Here is a 13,433-nt window from a genome sequence, read left to right as displayed (position 1 = left end):
GAAATAGTTCCCTGAGCTGGGCATCTAGGTAGACTGTTTGCTTGCCTCACGAGCATGAGGTCCTGGGTTTGATTCTCAGGGCTATCAAAACAACCAATCAATAAAGTTCCCTGGTAAAGAGATAAGAAGAAAGAAGGCCAGTGATCAGAGGTCATGGGCTCAGAGTATGTCCATGCCCCCAGAGTCCATTCCCAGGAAGGATCTGGAGCATGTGATGTCACATGTGATGCCACATAATGATACCAGCATTCCTTAGGGCTTCCTTATAGAACATCCCTCACCGTGGGTGACATGCTGTTGGTGGGCCACATATCCACGGTTTAATGCGGTGTGGTTTTTCTCTGTGGATTTCTCTGGTGAGTATGGGATACCTCCCAGCTATTAGAAGGCAGAGGCAGGAGGATTATAAATTCCAGCCCAGTCCTGAGCCTATCTCCAAAAACAAAATGTAAATAAACACAAAAGGCTATGGGTGTGGCTTAGATGACAGAGTGTTTGCTTAGCTAGGCAAGCCTGGACTCAGTCATCAGTACTGAAAAAAAAAAAGGTTTCTTTTTTAATGTTTTAATTGCAAACAAATGTAGGCTCACTATAAAAGAATTGAAATCAAACACACACGCAAGTTTCTCCATTTCCTGCCTTGTTCTCAGGAGTAAATATCATTTGACATGTATTTTTAGACTTTTTATATAAGTATGGTTTGTTTGTTTTAAATAAAAATGAGATTCTAAGGTAGGCTTGCAAGGCTGCTTATCAAACTGAGAGCTAGGGACTGAAGTTTGAAGACAACCTGAGACTTAATCTCTAGTAACAATCAAAATACTGGGCTGGAGGTGTGACTCAAGGAGTAGAGAGCCAGCCTAATAAGAAAGTAAGGGCCAAGTGAGTTTGAATCCTCTGTATTCAGGCCCCCGCATTGGTAAATTTTCTGTGGCCTAAGGAAGGTGTTTTAGGACATCTGGCACAAGCATGGCATTCTGGGAGCCTCCCTCTGGCTCTGACACTGATCTGGATGTAGTGTAGCCTTGGCCGAGTCAAACCAGCTGTCACCATGCACCTGTTTTATCCCGGACACTGCACAGGGGCTGGGACAGAGATGTGGAATCCACAGGCCTGACCTGAAAGAAATCAAGTTATAGCCAGGAATAAGTTTTTGCATGGTGTGAGGGCCAAAAAGCCATCATTCCTGGACCTTTGGGTAGATGAAATCAGGACAAGGATCAATGGGGAAACTATCTCAATGATGAGGATTTGGGGGGACTATTGCGTGTATTTCTTACACATCTGTACCCAGGCCTGTGTTCCTCATTTTCTCATATATACACATGTGCGTGCGTGCGTGCATGTGTGTGTGTGTGTGTGTGTGTGTGTGTGTGTGCAGAATCTTCCAAAGAGCAGGTATGATTGCTTATGGTCCCCTTTTTTGATGATGGACTACCACAGATACCAAAGAAAAGAAAAGGATATTGTGTGGCACAGGCACACACTCATGAAGTACAGGGAAGGGCTTCCCACTTGGTCCAAGCTAAATGCTGTCACACTTCCCTCCTGAATGTATTTGGAGATGGCCAGGAATAAAGGCTAAGTCTGGGAAGTTCTTCCAGAAGGATAACAGCTGGCAGTTCCTAGGCTATGTTTTGCTGATCTAAATCCTGGCTGTACTGGGCATAATCCTAGCTACTCAGCAGGCTAACATCAGAGAATCGTATTTTGAAGCCAGCTTGGGCAGGAAAGTCCAAGAGACCTTATCTGCAATTAACCACTAGAAAACCGGATGTGGCATTTGTGGCTCAAAGTGATAAAGTGCCAGCCTTGAGCAGAAAAAGCTCAGGGAGCCAGGTACAGTGGCTCACACCTGTAATCCTAGCTACTCAGGAGGCTGACATCTTAGGTTCAAAGGTTCAAAGCCAGTCTGGGTACTAAAGTCCATGAGACTATCTCCAGTTAGCCACTAGAAAACTGGGAAGTGGGGCTGAGACTGTAGGGGTAGAGGAGTAACCTTGAGCTGAAGAGCTCAGGGACAGCACCCAGGCCCAGAGTTCAAGCCCCATGACCCATGGGAAACAAAAAAAAAAGAAAGAAAGAAATACTATGTAGAAATATAGAGGAGGGTGGGGGTGGGAGGGAAGGAAATGGGGACCAAGATATATGAAAGGGTATCAATGTATGTGAATTAATGCACCTTCTATCTGACAAATATCATGTAACCCTTCTATTAATTACAATAAAAAATATATGAAAAAAAAGAAATATAGAGGGGAGGGGGTTGCTAGTGGTGGTATAATGGTGGTGGTGACAATGTTTTTGCTCTTTTAGACATTATGTAGTTCAAACCCCATGACCAACCAAAAAAAAAAACATTTCTGGCCGGGATTTTGGCCTAGTGGTAGAGTGCTTTCCTAGATACTATGTGGAAAATTAACTATGCAAATTGTGTAGGGCAGGGACAAAAGGGGGAAAATTGGGGAAAGCAAAGGAAGGGATGACATTCTCCAAAAAACAATGTACTCATTACCTGACTTATGAAACAGTAACCCCTCTGTACTACACCTTACTCATAACAGGTTAAAAAGAAAAAAGAAGAAGAAGGGGGCCGGGAGTTTGGCCTAGTGGTAGAGTGCTTGCCTAGCATGCACGAAGACCTGGATTTGATTCCTCGGTACCACATACATAGAAAAAAGCCAGAAATGGTGCTGAGGCTCAAGTGGTAGAGCTCTAGCCTTGAGTGCCCCCTGGTGACACTCCAGGAAGTTTTATTTTATTTATTTTTGATCAGTCGTGGAGCTTTAACCCGAGGCCTGAGCACTGTCCCTGAGCTCTTCGGAAGAGCTCCAAGGCTAGCACTCTTCCATGTTGAGCCATAGCACAACCTCGGGTTGGTTGTCTGTGGAGGGCTTCACAGACTTTCCTGCCCGAGCTGGCTATGAATAGTGATCATCAGATCTCAGCCTCCTGAGTAGCTAGGATTACAGGTGTGAGCCACCAGTGCCTGACTTGGGAAGACATTTTTAATAAGCTTCTCTTTGAGCTGGTAGTAGGAAGTGGGGATCCAGGACACTGAGTGCCCGCTGGCCACAGGCATGGAACTGGCAAGTGTCCTTTCAAATCACCATGCTACCCTGATACGTGTACCGCTGTCCCAGCGTTCAAATGTGCAACCTCAGGCAAATGGAAGCACACAACTTTTCATTTAATGACCCAGCCAGAGACTAAGCATCAAATGTCTATATCCAGTACTGCCAGGCTGTCAGCTGCAGTGGACATGGTTGTTGCATGTCCTGGATGCTGGGGGGAAAAGCTGCAGAATAAATCTAAACATGGGCTGTCGACAGTCTGTCTCTTTTCCTCTGAGAAAGACACAAGTAATTATAAGAAAAAAAATCAAAATACTCCAAGAGGGTGTTCTGGATCTAGAGGCAACAGACAGAGCAAGGAGTGCTGGCTCACACCTGTAATTCCAGCAGGAGGAGTAGGAGTTTGAGACTAGCTTGAGCTTAACAGTAACATCTGTCTAGACATAAACAGGCACTTGACAGTCGGTCAGAGAGGTGGGAAATGGCCCTACTTAGCCTAGGTGACATCACAGGCGCACAGCACACACGTAGAGCACGTGCCAGGCACCCAACCCACCCATGACCCTGACTTAAGCTACCTCTGGGCCTTTCAGGTGCGAGTTGAGGTGTTCCGAGTGGAAGAACTGATGGCATGTGCGGGACTGACCTCACCCAGAATTGTCCCTCTCTATGGTGCTGTGAGAGAAGGTCCTTGGGTCAACATCTTTATGGAGCTTCTAGAAGGTAAGGAGCCAGGTCCCTTTTTTCTCTCAGTTCAAGGCCAAGGGCATCCAGAGTCTTGCCTAGTTTGGCCTTGTTGTCCAGTCAATATACATTTAACCTCTTGACCTTATGGTATCTGTAGGAAGGACCTGCCTCCCCACCCTCACCCTCTCCCCCTTTCTCACTCCTGTCTTTGGTTTGCATAGACGCCTTGGAAAACTTTATGTAAAGGCAGCCCATTGATCTCCTAGGTGGCTCGCTGGGCCAGCTCATAAAGCAGAAAGGCTGTCTGCCAGAGGACCGGGCCCTCTACTACCTAGGCCAAGCTCTGGAGGGGCTGGAATACCTCCACACACGAAGGATTCTACATGGAGATGTCAAAGGTGAGGCTCCGTCCCCAACCCCACCCTCCACCCTCCAGCCCCTCTCTTCTCCTGCTCAGTGCTGGTCTTCATCAGCTCTTTCTGCTTTCCTCCCAGTGCTTAATCTGCCTGATCATCTCCATTCCCAGGCTAAGTTGACAGGACTGTGCCAGTAGAAAGAGATAATACTCTACAAACCCTCAGCCTGGCACTGCCATTGCCAATGGGTGGTGTCAGCCAAGAGCTGAGCTCCTACCCCATCTTTCAGATCCTTTCTGCTGCCTGTCTCTAGCCTAAACTGATGTTTCCTCCTCCTTCTGTGACTAATGAAACTAATCAGAAGCAGCAGCTGCCATGTAGGGTTAGCCAGAAAATCATATCACTGGAGGCCAAGCCAAACCAGGGTGGGCTAGGGCTGGCGTGACTCACCTGTTCCCCTTCCTCCCCTGTACTGCTGCGGGCCCATAGCTGACAACGTTCTACTGTCCAGTGATGGGAGCCGAGCAGCCCTCTGCGACTTTGGTCATGCTGTGTGCCTGCAACCAGATGGCCTGGGGCGGTCCTTGCTCACAGGTAAGGTTCCAGATTGTCCCTTCCCACCCTACCACTGCCTGTGACCTTTGTGCCTTCTCTACTTGTGTAATGGGAATAAGTGATGTGAGCATTTTATGTCCCCCAGTAGATTTCAGCCACACAACCACTATACATAATGTATCAATGAATGGCAGATGCTCATTTCGGATGCTCCCTTACACAGTAAAAACAGGCTGAGCCATGCCAGTCCTGGGCTTGAGCTCAGGGCCTGAGCACTGTCCTTGGACTTTCTCAAGGCTAGAGCTCTACCACTTGAGCCTCAGCACCACTTCTGGCTTTTTTCTATGTATGTGGTACCGAGGAATTGAACCCAGGTCTTCGTGCATGCTAGGCAAGCACTCTACCACTAGGCCAAACTCCCGGCCCTGTAGTTAGTTAGTATTTTTTAACTCCATTTTTTGGTCAGTCATAGAGCTTGAACTCTGGGCCTAGGCACTGTCCCTGAGCTCTTCAGCTCAAGGCTACCACCCTACCCCTTGGGTCACAGCACTACTTCTAGTTTTCTAGTGGTTAATTGTAGATAAGAGTCTCATGGACTTTAGGGCTGGCATTGAACTGCAATCCTCAGATCTCAGCCTTTTTTTTTTTTTCTTATTTTGCCAGTCCCGGGGCTTGAACTCAGGGTTTGAGCATTGTCCCTGGGCTTTCTCAGGACTAGTGGTCTACCACGTAAGCCACAACACCACTTCTGGCTTTTTCTATATATGTGGTACCAAGGAATCGAACCCAGGTCTTCATGCATGCTAGGCAAGCACTCTTACCACTAGGCCACTAGGCCAAACTCCCAGCCCAGATCTCAGCCTTTTGAGTAGCTAGGATTACACGGCATGATTTTGTTTTTGGGTTTTTTTGTTTTTTGCTTTTTTTTTTTTTTTTGAGATAGGCTTTTGCTATATAGCCCAGGCTGACCCTGAGCTCATCATCTTACTGTCTCGGCCACATAAATTACTGGGATTATAGTTGTGAGTTTCCTGGATTTCTGACTGTTAGAATAACTAATGCCCATTGTCAGTTATTTGGCAAGAACAAGTTTAAGTGCCATATAAAAGGAGGGGTAAAAAAAAAAAAGAATTCTCACTATTGTTCTTGCCCTGAGATAATAGTGAGTAATTTCCTAATTACATGTTTCTATCCTCTATGCCTGGTTAAGGCCATTACGAATCTATTTGTTCCCTGCCTTTTTCATTATAGCCTTAGGCACAAAATGGTTCCATTTTGACCAAAGAAAAGGCAATCTTTTAGAAATACAGGCTGAATATTCGCTTCAAAATGCTCCAAAATTTGCAACTTTTTGAGCTCAGTTGCAATTCAGACCTTCTGAAGTACTATATAAATTGCCTCCAGGGTACACACAGATCTGTAAAACATACAAATGAGGGGCTGGGAGTTTGGCCTAGTGGTAGAGTGCTTGCCTAGTAAGCACAAAGACCCAGGTTTGATTCCTCAGTACCACATACATAGAAAAAAGCTGGAAGTGGTGCTGAGGCTCAAGTGGTAGAGCTCTAGCCTTGAGAAAGTCCAAGGACAGTACTCAGGTCCTGAGCTCAAACCAGGACTTGACCAAAAAAAACCCAAATGAAGGTCCTATGTGGACTTGTGTCCCATCCCCAAGGTATTTCATTGTGTATGTGGAGATATTTCAGAATAAAAATTGAAATCCAGAATGTTCCTGGTACCAAGCATTTTGTGTACCTGACATGGGTAGTATGCTGCTAAAGGACTGTGTTAGTGGTTCTGAAGGTGTAACTTGAACTTGAACTCCTAACTTCAGCCTTAAAACAACTTCAGTGGTTCATCACTTTAGCAGTTCTTTTCATTGTTTATTATAAAAACAATACCTTTTCTTATACCTTTTGAAGACTATAAATCCAAGTACAACATGAAAGTACAAATCACCAGGAAGTACAAAACTAGTTAACATCTACTGTCACTCCTAGTCTGTTGCATACATAATGTTTTTTGGTGGTACTAGGGTTTTGAACTTGGGGCCTATTTGCCACTCTGCCACTTGAGCCATGCCCCCAAACCTTAAGTTTCTATTATCTGTTTTCCTTTGACCTATAACTATTGAGGAATGTCATAGCAATAACATTCCTTCTACCTTCCTTCTACAGTATATCATGTTCTACAACCAAATTTCCTTTCTCTTAGTTTTTTCTGTTGGTTATGGGGCTTGAGCTCTTTTCCTCAAGAATAAGACTCTACCACTTTTAGCCGCAGCACCACTTCTGATTTCCCAATGACAAATTACAGATAAGAGTCTCATGGACTTTCCTACCCAGACTGACTTTGAACTAGGATCCTCAGATCTCTGTCTCCTGTATAGCTAGAATTACAGGCCTGAGCCACCAGCGCCCAGCTGCAACCACATTTCTAATGTCTAGACTCCTCCCCCAAAGGGCAGGGCCTACCTGTGCATAAAGTATTATTCTGCACTGTTCCCAGCAAAGGCCCTGGGCAGTCACATCATCAGCGGGTTTGACTTAGCTTTACTTCCTTTTTTGCATGTACACTGCAGAAGTTTCAGTTTAGGGACTATTACTGAGAGTGACGCTGGACGTTTTTTCAAGTACATCTATGTTTATTTCTGTGAGGTAGATACCTAGGGTTGAAATTGCCATATCATAGATAGCACATGAATTCATTTGGATAGCATATTGTTGCACAAATTTCTAGAGTAGTGGTACTTATTTCACACCCACTGACAGTGTGCACAGAGGCTTTACTACTTCTTTAAAGAGCTGTGAATTCACAGTACCCCAAGAATGAATTACTGTAGGCCTTGCCTGGGCTCTTAGCCCACCAGTGATGTTTGTGTCTCACTCTGGCCTTCTCAGGGGACTACATCCATGGCACAGAGACACACATGGCCCCCGAAATGGTGATGGGGAAGCCCTGTGATGCCAAGGTGGACATCTGGAGTAGCTGTTGCATGATGCTGCACATGCTCAATGGCTGCCACCCCTGGACTCAGTACTTCCGAGGTCCGCTCTGCCTCAAGGTCAGCATGGTACCCGGGGTAGCTGGGAGGGAAGGCCAGCAGGGCCACTGGACTTGAGAGAACCTCTCATTTTAGCGGCTCTCCTGCCTCTTCGTGAATGTGAGAGCCTGATTAACATACTAGCCACACAGCTGTATAGATATAAAGGGAAATCCAAGCTAAGGGGACCGTCACAGTTCACAGCAAGTTAGAGCTCTCCTGCCCATGCCCTATGCATACCACCTCCACCTGCCTCCTAACAATCAAAGCTTAGAGGACATGGGCATCTCGCTGCCAACCTCTAGCCAGCCTCACTGGCTTCTTGTTTCTCTGGAGAGTCAGGCCCAAGACTGAAGCCAAGCCTGATGGCAGAACGCAGAACAGAAATCTAGCTGCTGACAATGAGGGAGAGACAGGCCTCTCATGTTATCTTTTGGCCCCCAGATTGCCAATGAGCCTCCACCTGTAAGAGAGATCCCACCCTCCTGTACCCCACTCACAGCCCAGGCCATCCAAGAGGGGCTAAGGAAAGAGCCTAGCCACCGAGCATCTGCTGAGGAACTGCGGGGCAAGGTCAGCTGGGCACTGCAGCAAGGTAAGTGCCTCCAGTGATGTCTGAGAGGAGGACCAGTGAGGATAGAGAAAAATGACTTACCAGCCTCTTAGAGCCTCAGTCTTCTTATCTGGAGTATAGGGATGATTGAGATGATGTGAGGCTGTGTTTGAGAGATGGGGAGATGGGGCTACAACCTGGAGGTAGGGGTAGCTCTTATGGCTATAGAATACTCGGCAGCCATTTAACTGGAGGAAAAAAATCACAAAATACTGACAGAGCTTTGGGGGCTAAGGGAGGAGGTGTGGCCTGGGCTGCAGCCACTCTGGCGAATGCCTACTCCATATCCCATACTCAGGACCCTTCACACCTGGTGCTGAGACCCACCAGCTTCTTAAGTGCACATGTCTAAGGACACACCGTGCCGCCTCATTAGTGGGAGGGGAGTTGGTTGGGATCAGGTCTTCCACGAGGAGAGCGGAGAGGACTTAAAGCCACTCAGTGCTCACAGAGCAACGACGAGGACAGCAACAGATCTGAAGGTCATAATGTAGCACTGAGAGCAAACAGGAAATGACAGGAAGCCTGGCACGTCAAGCTGGTACATTTCCACCTTCCGTGGCATGCTCTCTTGTCTTACAGCGGGAGGTCTGAAGAGCCCTTGGAGGGGAGAATATAAAGAACCAAGACATCCACCTCCAAACCAAGCTAACCATCACCAGTTCCCGCATGCCCAGCCAAGGGAGCATCTGCCAATGGAGAACCCCGCAGGCTGGGCCCCTAAGCCTCAGCCTCCTCTACCACCAGAGCCACCAGAGCGAAACAAGTCTGCAGTCCTGAACTTGAGCAAGGAAGAGTCTGGCACATGGGAACCCTTGCCTCTGTCCTCCTTAGACCCAGCTCCTGCCAAGGCCCCTAGCCCTCTGGAGCGGAGAGCAACCTGCTCTGAGCTGGAGCTGCAGCAGCTGGAAACAGGTACAGAGACAAAGCTGGGCTTCTACTCTACCTCAGCCTGACTTTGCTTCCAGCCCCTTCCCTAGCAAGTCAGCTCCTGCAGTGTGTGCAGGAAGACCCCCTGACAACATGGTATCTCCTCCCAGCCTCTCATAACTGTCTTCTGCTTTTCTCTGCAGAATTATTTCTGAACAGCCTGTCCCAGCCTTTTTCTCTGGAGGAACAGGAACAAATCCTCTCCTGTCTTAGCATTGACAGCCTCTCCCTATCAGAGGACAGTGAGAAGGTGAGTCAGCTGGGGGACCCAGAAGCCTTGACAGAGCAGGTAGTTTTGAATCCAGCTGGGGAATGGGCTGTGTGCAAGTAGGGGAGGGAGAGAGAGGGAGGAGAGAGAGAGGGAGAGTCCTCACTGGAGCACAAGGTCATGATTTCTTAAAGGACAGTCCATCTCCTAGGAAATCACTAGGGTTGGTTTTGTCCCTGTAGAAATATACTCACTGTGGGCTGGGAGTTTGGCCTAGTGGTAGAGTGCTTACCTAGCATGCACCCAGGTTTGATTCCTCAGTACCACATCATAGAAAAAGCTGGAAATTGTGCTCTGGCTCAAGTGGTAGAGCTCTAGCCTTGAGAAAAGCCCAAGGACAGCGCTCAGGCCCTGAGTTCAAGCCCCAAGACTGGCAAAAAAAAAAAAGAAAGAAAGAAAGAAAGAAAGAAACTGCCCCTCCTCGAGCCTAGGACTTGAGCAGTGTCTCACCTCCAAGTGGGGTGAGGGTACAGGAGAGGCCCCTTTTGCCCCATGGGAAACCAAGTGCTGAGCATGGGAGCCTGAGTCTGTGTCCATTCTTGTGTTCAGAACCCATCTAAGGCCTCTCAGAGTTCTCAGTACACCTTGAGTTCCGGCGTGCACTCATGGAACAGCCAGGCAGAGGCTCGAAGCTCCAGCTGTAGCATGGTGCTGGCCCGGGGGCGACCCACTGACACCCCAAGCTACTTTAATGGTACGGCAAACTTCCTCCCCGACCTCTAAGGAAAGAGACATACCAGATGGGCTACCCAAGGACTGGTGGGGGGCAGAGGTCAAGGCCTGACCTGGTACTGAGGGAGAAGGAAGAAGGTACCTAGCACCCAGAACATGAGGTTTTGGGGTCACAGGCCATTACTGATGAGTCAGTAGTAGAGGACTGTTGTTCCCTCACTTCCTGCTGAGGAGGTTCAGAGAATCCCCAAGTTGAGGAGGAGAGCAGCCATTCCTGGGGCTGAAAATGAAGTTGAAATGAATGTCTTCTGAGGGAAAGAAAAGGAAGGAGACCCACAGCATTTGTGTGTCCTGGGACTTGAACTCAGGGCCTGGCCACTGTCCCAGGTTTAAGACTAGCCCTCTACCACTTGAGCCTTAGTTCCACTTCTGGCTTTTGTGTTGCTTAATTAGAGACAGGAATCTCACAGACTTTCCTGCCTAGGCCAGCTTTGAACCACAGTTCTCAGATCTCAGCCTCCTGAGTAGCTAGGATTATAGGCATGAGCCACTAGTACCCAACAAACCTATGTGCATTTTATTCAAGAAATTGGCAACAAGTTTGTTGGTATCCTTTCCTAGGATTTGAAGTCAGATGATGAGAAAGATGACATGGGCCGGGAGTTTGGCCTAGTAGTAGAGTGCTTGCCTAGCATGCACGAAGACCCGGGTTCAATTCCTTGGTACCACATACTTAGAAAAAGCCAGAAGTAGTGCTGAGGCTCAAGTGGTAGAGCTCTAGCCTTGAGAAAAATCCAAGGACAGTCCTCAGGCCCTGAGCTCAAGCCCAGGACTGGCAAAAAAAGAAAGAAAGAGAAAGATGACATGTAAAATTCTTCATTTTAAAGCATGGTTTATACTGTGATTTTACCAAGATAAAAGTGTCATTAGCTCACATTAACCACCCCTACACACACACACCAGGCCTAAGACAAAGGCCATTTCAGCTCAGAGAGCCAACCACTCTTTTTGCTATCACCTTGCCTACCTTCTAGGAGTCAAAGTCCAAATACAGTCCCTCAATGGTGAACACCTGCACATCCGGGAATTCCACCGGGTCAAGGTGGGAGACATTGCCACTGGAATCAGCAGCCAGGTAAGTGAACGGATACCCATGGAGAGACAAAGTCCTTGCCCTCCGAGAGGAAGGCTTGCAGATAAGTAGAAGTGGTACACTAGGGGATAGCTAGACATGGCCAGGATGGATTCTCCCACTGTTCCAGAAGACAGTGCCTCAGCGTTGCCTGTTTGGCTGGAAGGAGATGGGTGCCAACATGCTTGGAGACTACATCAGCTTTATACTTCTAAGTATACGTTATACTTCTGAATCCCATGCCATCAGCTCAGCCTATTGGTGTGCTCAATCCTCAGATTCCAGCCACAGCCTTCAGCTTGGTGACCAAAGATGGACAGCCTGTTCGTTATGACATGGAAGTACCAGACTCGGGCATTGACCTGCAGTGTACTCTGGCCCCTGACTGCAGCTTTGCCTGGAGCTGGAGGATCAAACATGGCCAGCTGGAGAACAGACCCTAGCCCTGCCTTCCACAACTGGCCCTACTCTGCCCAGAGCAGTCTTCCTTCTTGGTGCTCAACTCGGCCCTGAAATGCAGGGGATCTGCTGTCCCTGAGCTCAATGGTGAAAACAGAGCTGGCAGCAGTGATACGGAGGGCTGTGAAACGCCTCCTAGGACTTCCACTTGAGTCCGCCAAGCCCTTGCCAAGAGAATGTTCCATCCAGATGAGGAATGGAGAAATCAGGAGGATGCTTTCTCTAGGAGCCCCGGGAGCAGAGGGTGTTCTTTGAGCTGCTCCAACAAGTTGAATTAATGGTCACTTGCCCAGAGCTAGGGGAGTCTGCAGGGAGTGGATGAGCCCCTACGCCTCTCAGCACCCAGGCAGGTAGGAGAGTCTCCAAGGCTCACACCCAGGTGGTAGAGCTACAAGGCAGCAGGTGTGCTCATCCTGGGGTTAGTGGGTCTTCTAACGCCATGCCAGGCCTCCCTGGCCATCAACCTCCAGTGGATGGCACAGGAAGGAATGGCTGACACTGAGTAGACTCCTGGATAGAATGTAACCCCCTTTAGGCTGTCATAGTACAGGTCCTGAGTTGAACTCTAGTTTAGCCAAGGACCAGAGAAGGTACTGAAGTAGACCGGTTCACAGCCCCCAAGCATGTGTCTCCCTTGCTGCTGGCCCCCACATCTCCCCTGGGTCTAGCCAACCTAGCATCCACTCCAACTAGTTGGCACTCAATTCCCTCATCCATGAATGTGGGGAGCTGACGATAATGGCCTGGGGGTGAGACATGATAAGTGCTGAAGAAGGCAGATGTCCGCACTGCTGTTCCCAGGCCATGCCGTCAATCCCAGCCTACCAGCTTCCTGGACGCAGGGCTCTGCCAGCAGCACTTTGCACTCTGATAACCTCTAAGCACTTTCCTGGCTGCCCTCTGGAGGGCACAAGCAGGCCAGGAGCTGGGTGAAGGGATGCAGTCCTGACCCATCCCCGTGCACCTGATCCCTGAAGCCCCCTGGATTTAATACAAGCCTCCCCTTACCCCTGCCCTATGGTCCCAGCCCAGCCTGTTCTCTTAGGGGAGCTGCTTAGATTTATAGAACTCATGTAGCATTAAATCAACTGTGAATTGTTGGGGGGGAAGGGACGTTAGGACCCCACATCTAGTCAAGGTGACCTCTATTCAGCTTTTCCCATGGATCCAGGCTGCTCCAGAAAGAGACCTTGGCCCCAACACATGAAAAACCACAGCCTTGGTGCTGCAGCTACCAACTGTACAGAGCTCTTAAGCAATAAAATTTGCAGTGATGACAGATGTCTCTGGGCCTTTTAAACTGTGTCCTCTCTTGCCTTTCTGCTCATTGGACCCTCACAGCTGCCTTCCTTCTGAGTGGATGTCTGCAAGTACCCCCCCTCGCCCCTCACCCCACCTTTTTGGGGACTCCTCCTCCCAGTATTTCCAGTTCTACCTCTAGGCCAACCATCCATCACTCAGTGGCAACCTGGAAGTCTCTAGCTAAGCTGTTATGGGGGGGAGAGGAGATACCAGAACCCGTAGGAGGGAAATTAAGTGGCCCGGGCACTGACCAGATACCAAGATGGGTACATGCCACCAGCCTCCAGTCACCCCCACACACACATTTCCGCCCATCACCCAAGGTTTGACAGGTACCAGTGGCTC

At 48.6% G+C, this 13,433-nt stretch overlaps 1 protein-coding gene across 4 annotated transcripts in view; it reads left to right on the top strand.

Moving 5' to 3' along the window:
- Map3k14 (mitogen-activated protein kinase kinase kinase 14) overlaps window positions 1-12,509 on the top strand; it is a 43,131-nt gene extending 30,622 nt beyond the window's left edge. For all 4 annotated transcript variants that reach the window (XM_090350055.1, XM_090350057.1, XM_090350054.1 and 1 more), the window contains 10 exons: window positions 3,668-3,797; window positions 4,028-4,159; window positions 4,607-4,711; window positions 7,570-7,733; window positions 8,157-8,307; window positions 8,908-9,240; window positions 9,399-9,505; window positions 10,073-10,217; window positions 11,230-11,330; window positions 11,606-12,509. In XM_090350055.1, coding sequence (XP_090206181.1) covers window positions 3,668-3,797; window positions 4,028-4,159; window positions 4,607-4,711; window positions 7,570-7,733; window positions 8,157-8,307; window positions 8,908-9,240; window positions 9,399-9,505; window positions 10,073-10,217; window positions 11,230-11,330; window positions 11,606-11,770 — 1,533 coding nt within the window. In that variant the 3' untranslated portion in view covers window positions 11,771-12,509. The remainder of the gene's footprint in view (window positions 1-3,667; window positions 3,798-4,027; window positions 4,160-4,606; window positions 4,712-7,569; window positions 7,734-8,156; window positions 8,308-8,907; window positions 9,241-9,398; window positions 9,506-10,072; window positions 10,218-11,229; window positions 11,331-11,605) is intronic.
- The last annotated feature ends 924 nt before the right edge of the window (window positions 12,510-13,433 follow it).

The sequence above is a fragment of the Megascapheus bottae genome, chromosome 17 (genome assembly GCF_031878675.1).
Source record: "Megascapheus bottae isolate mThoBot1 chromosome 17, mThoBot2.hap1, whole genome shotgun sequence".
In the NCBI taxonomy this organism is placed as follows: Eukaryota; Metazoa; Chordata; class Mammalia; order Rodentia; family Geomyidae; genus Megascapheus; species Megascapheus bottae.
The sequence above is the reverse complement of the archived record's forward strand: the minus strand, read 5'-3'. Positions and strand labels throughout refer to the sequence as shown.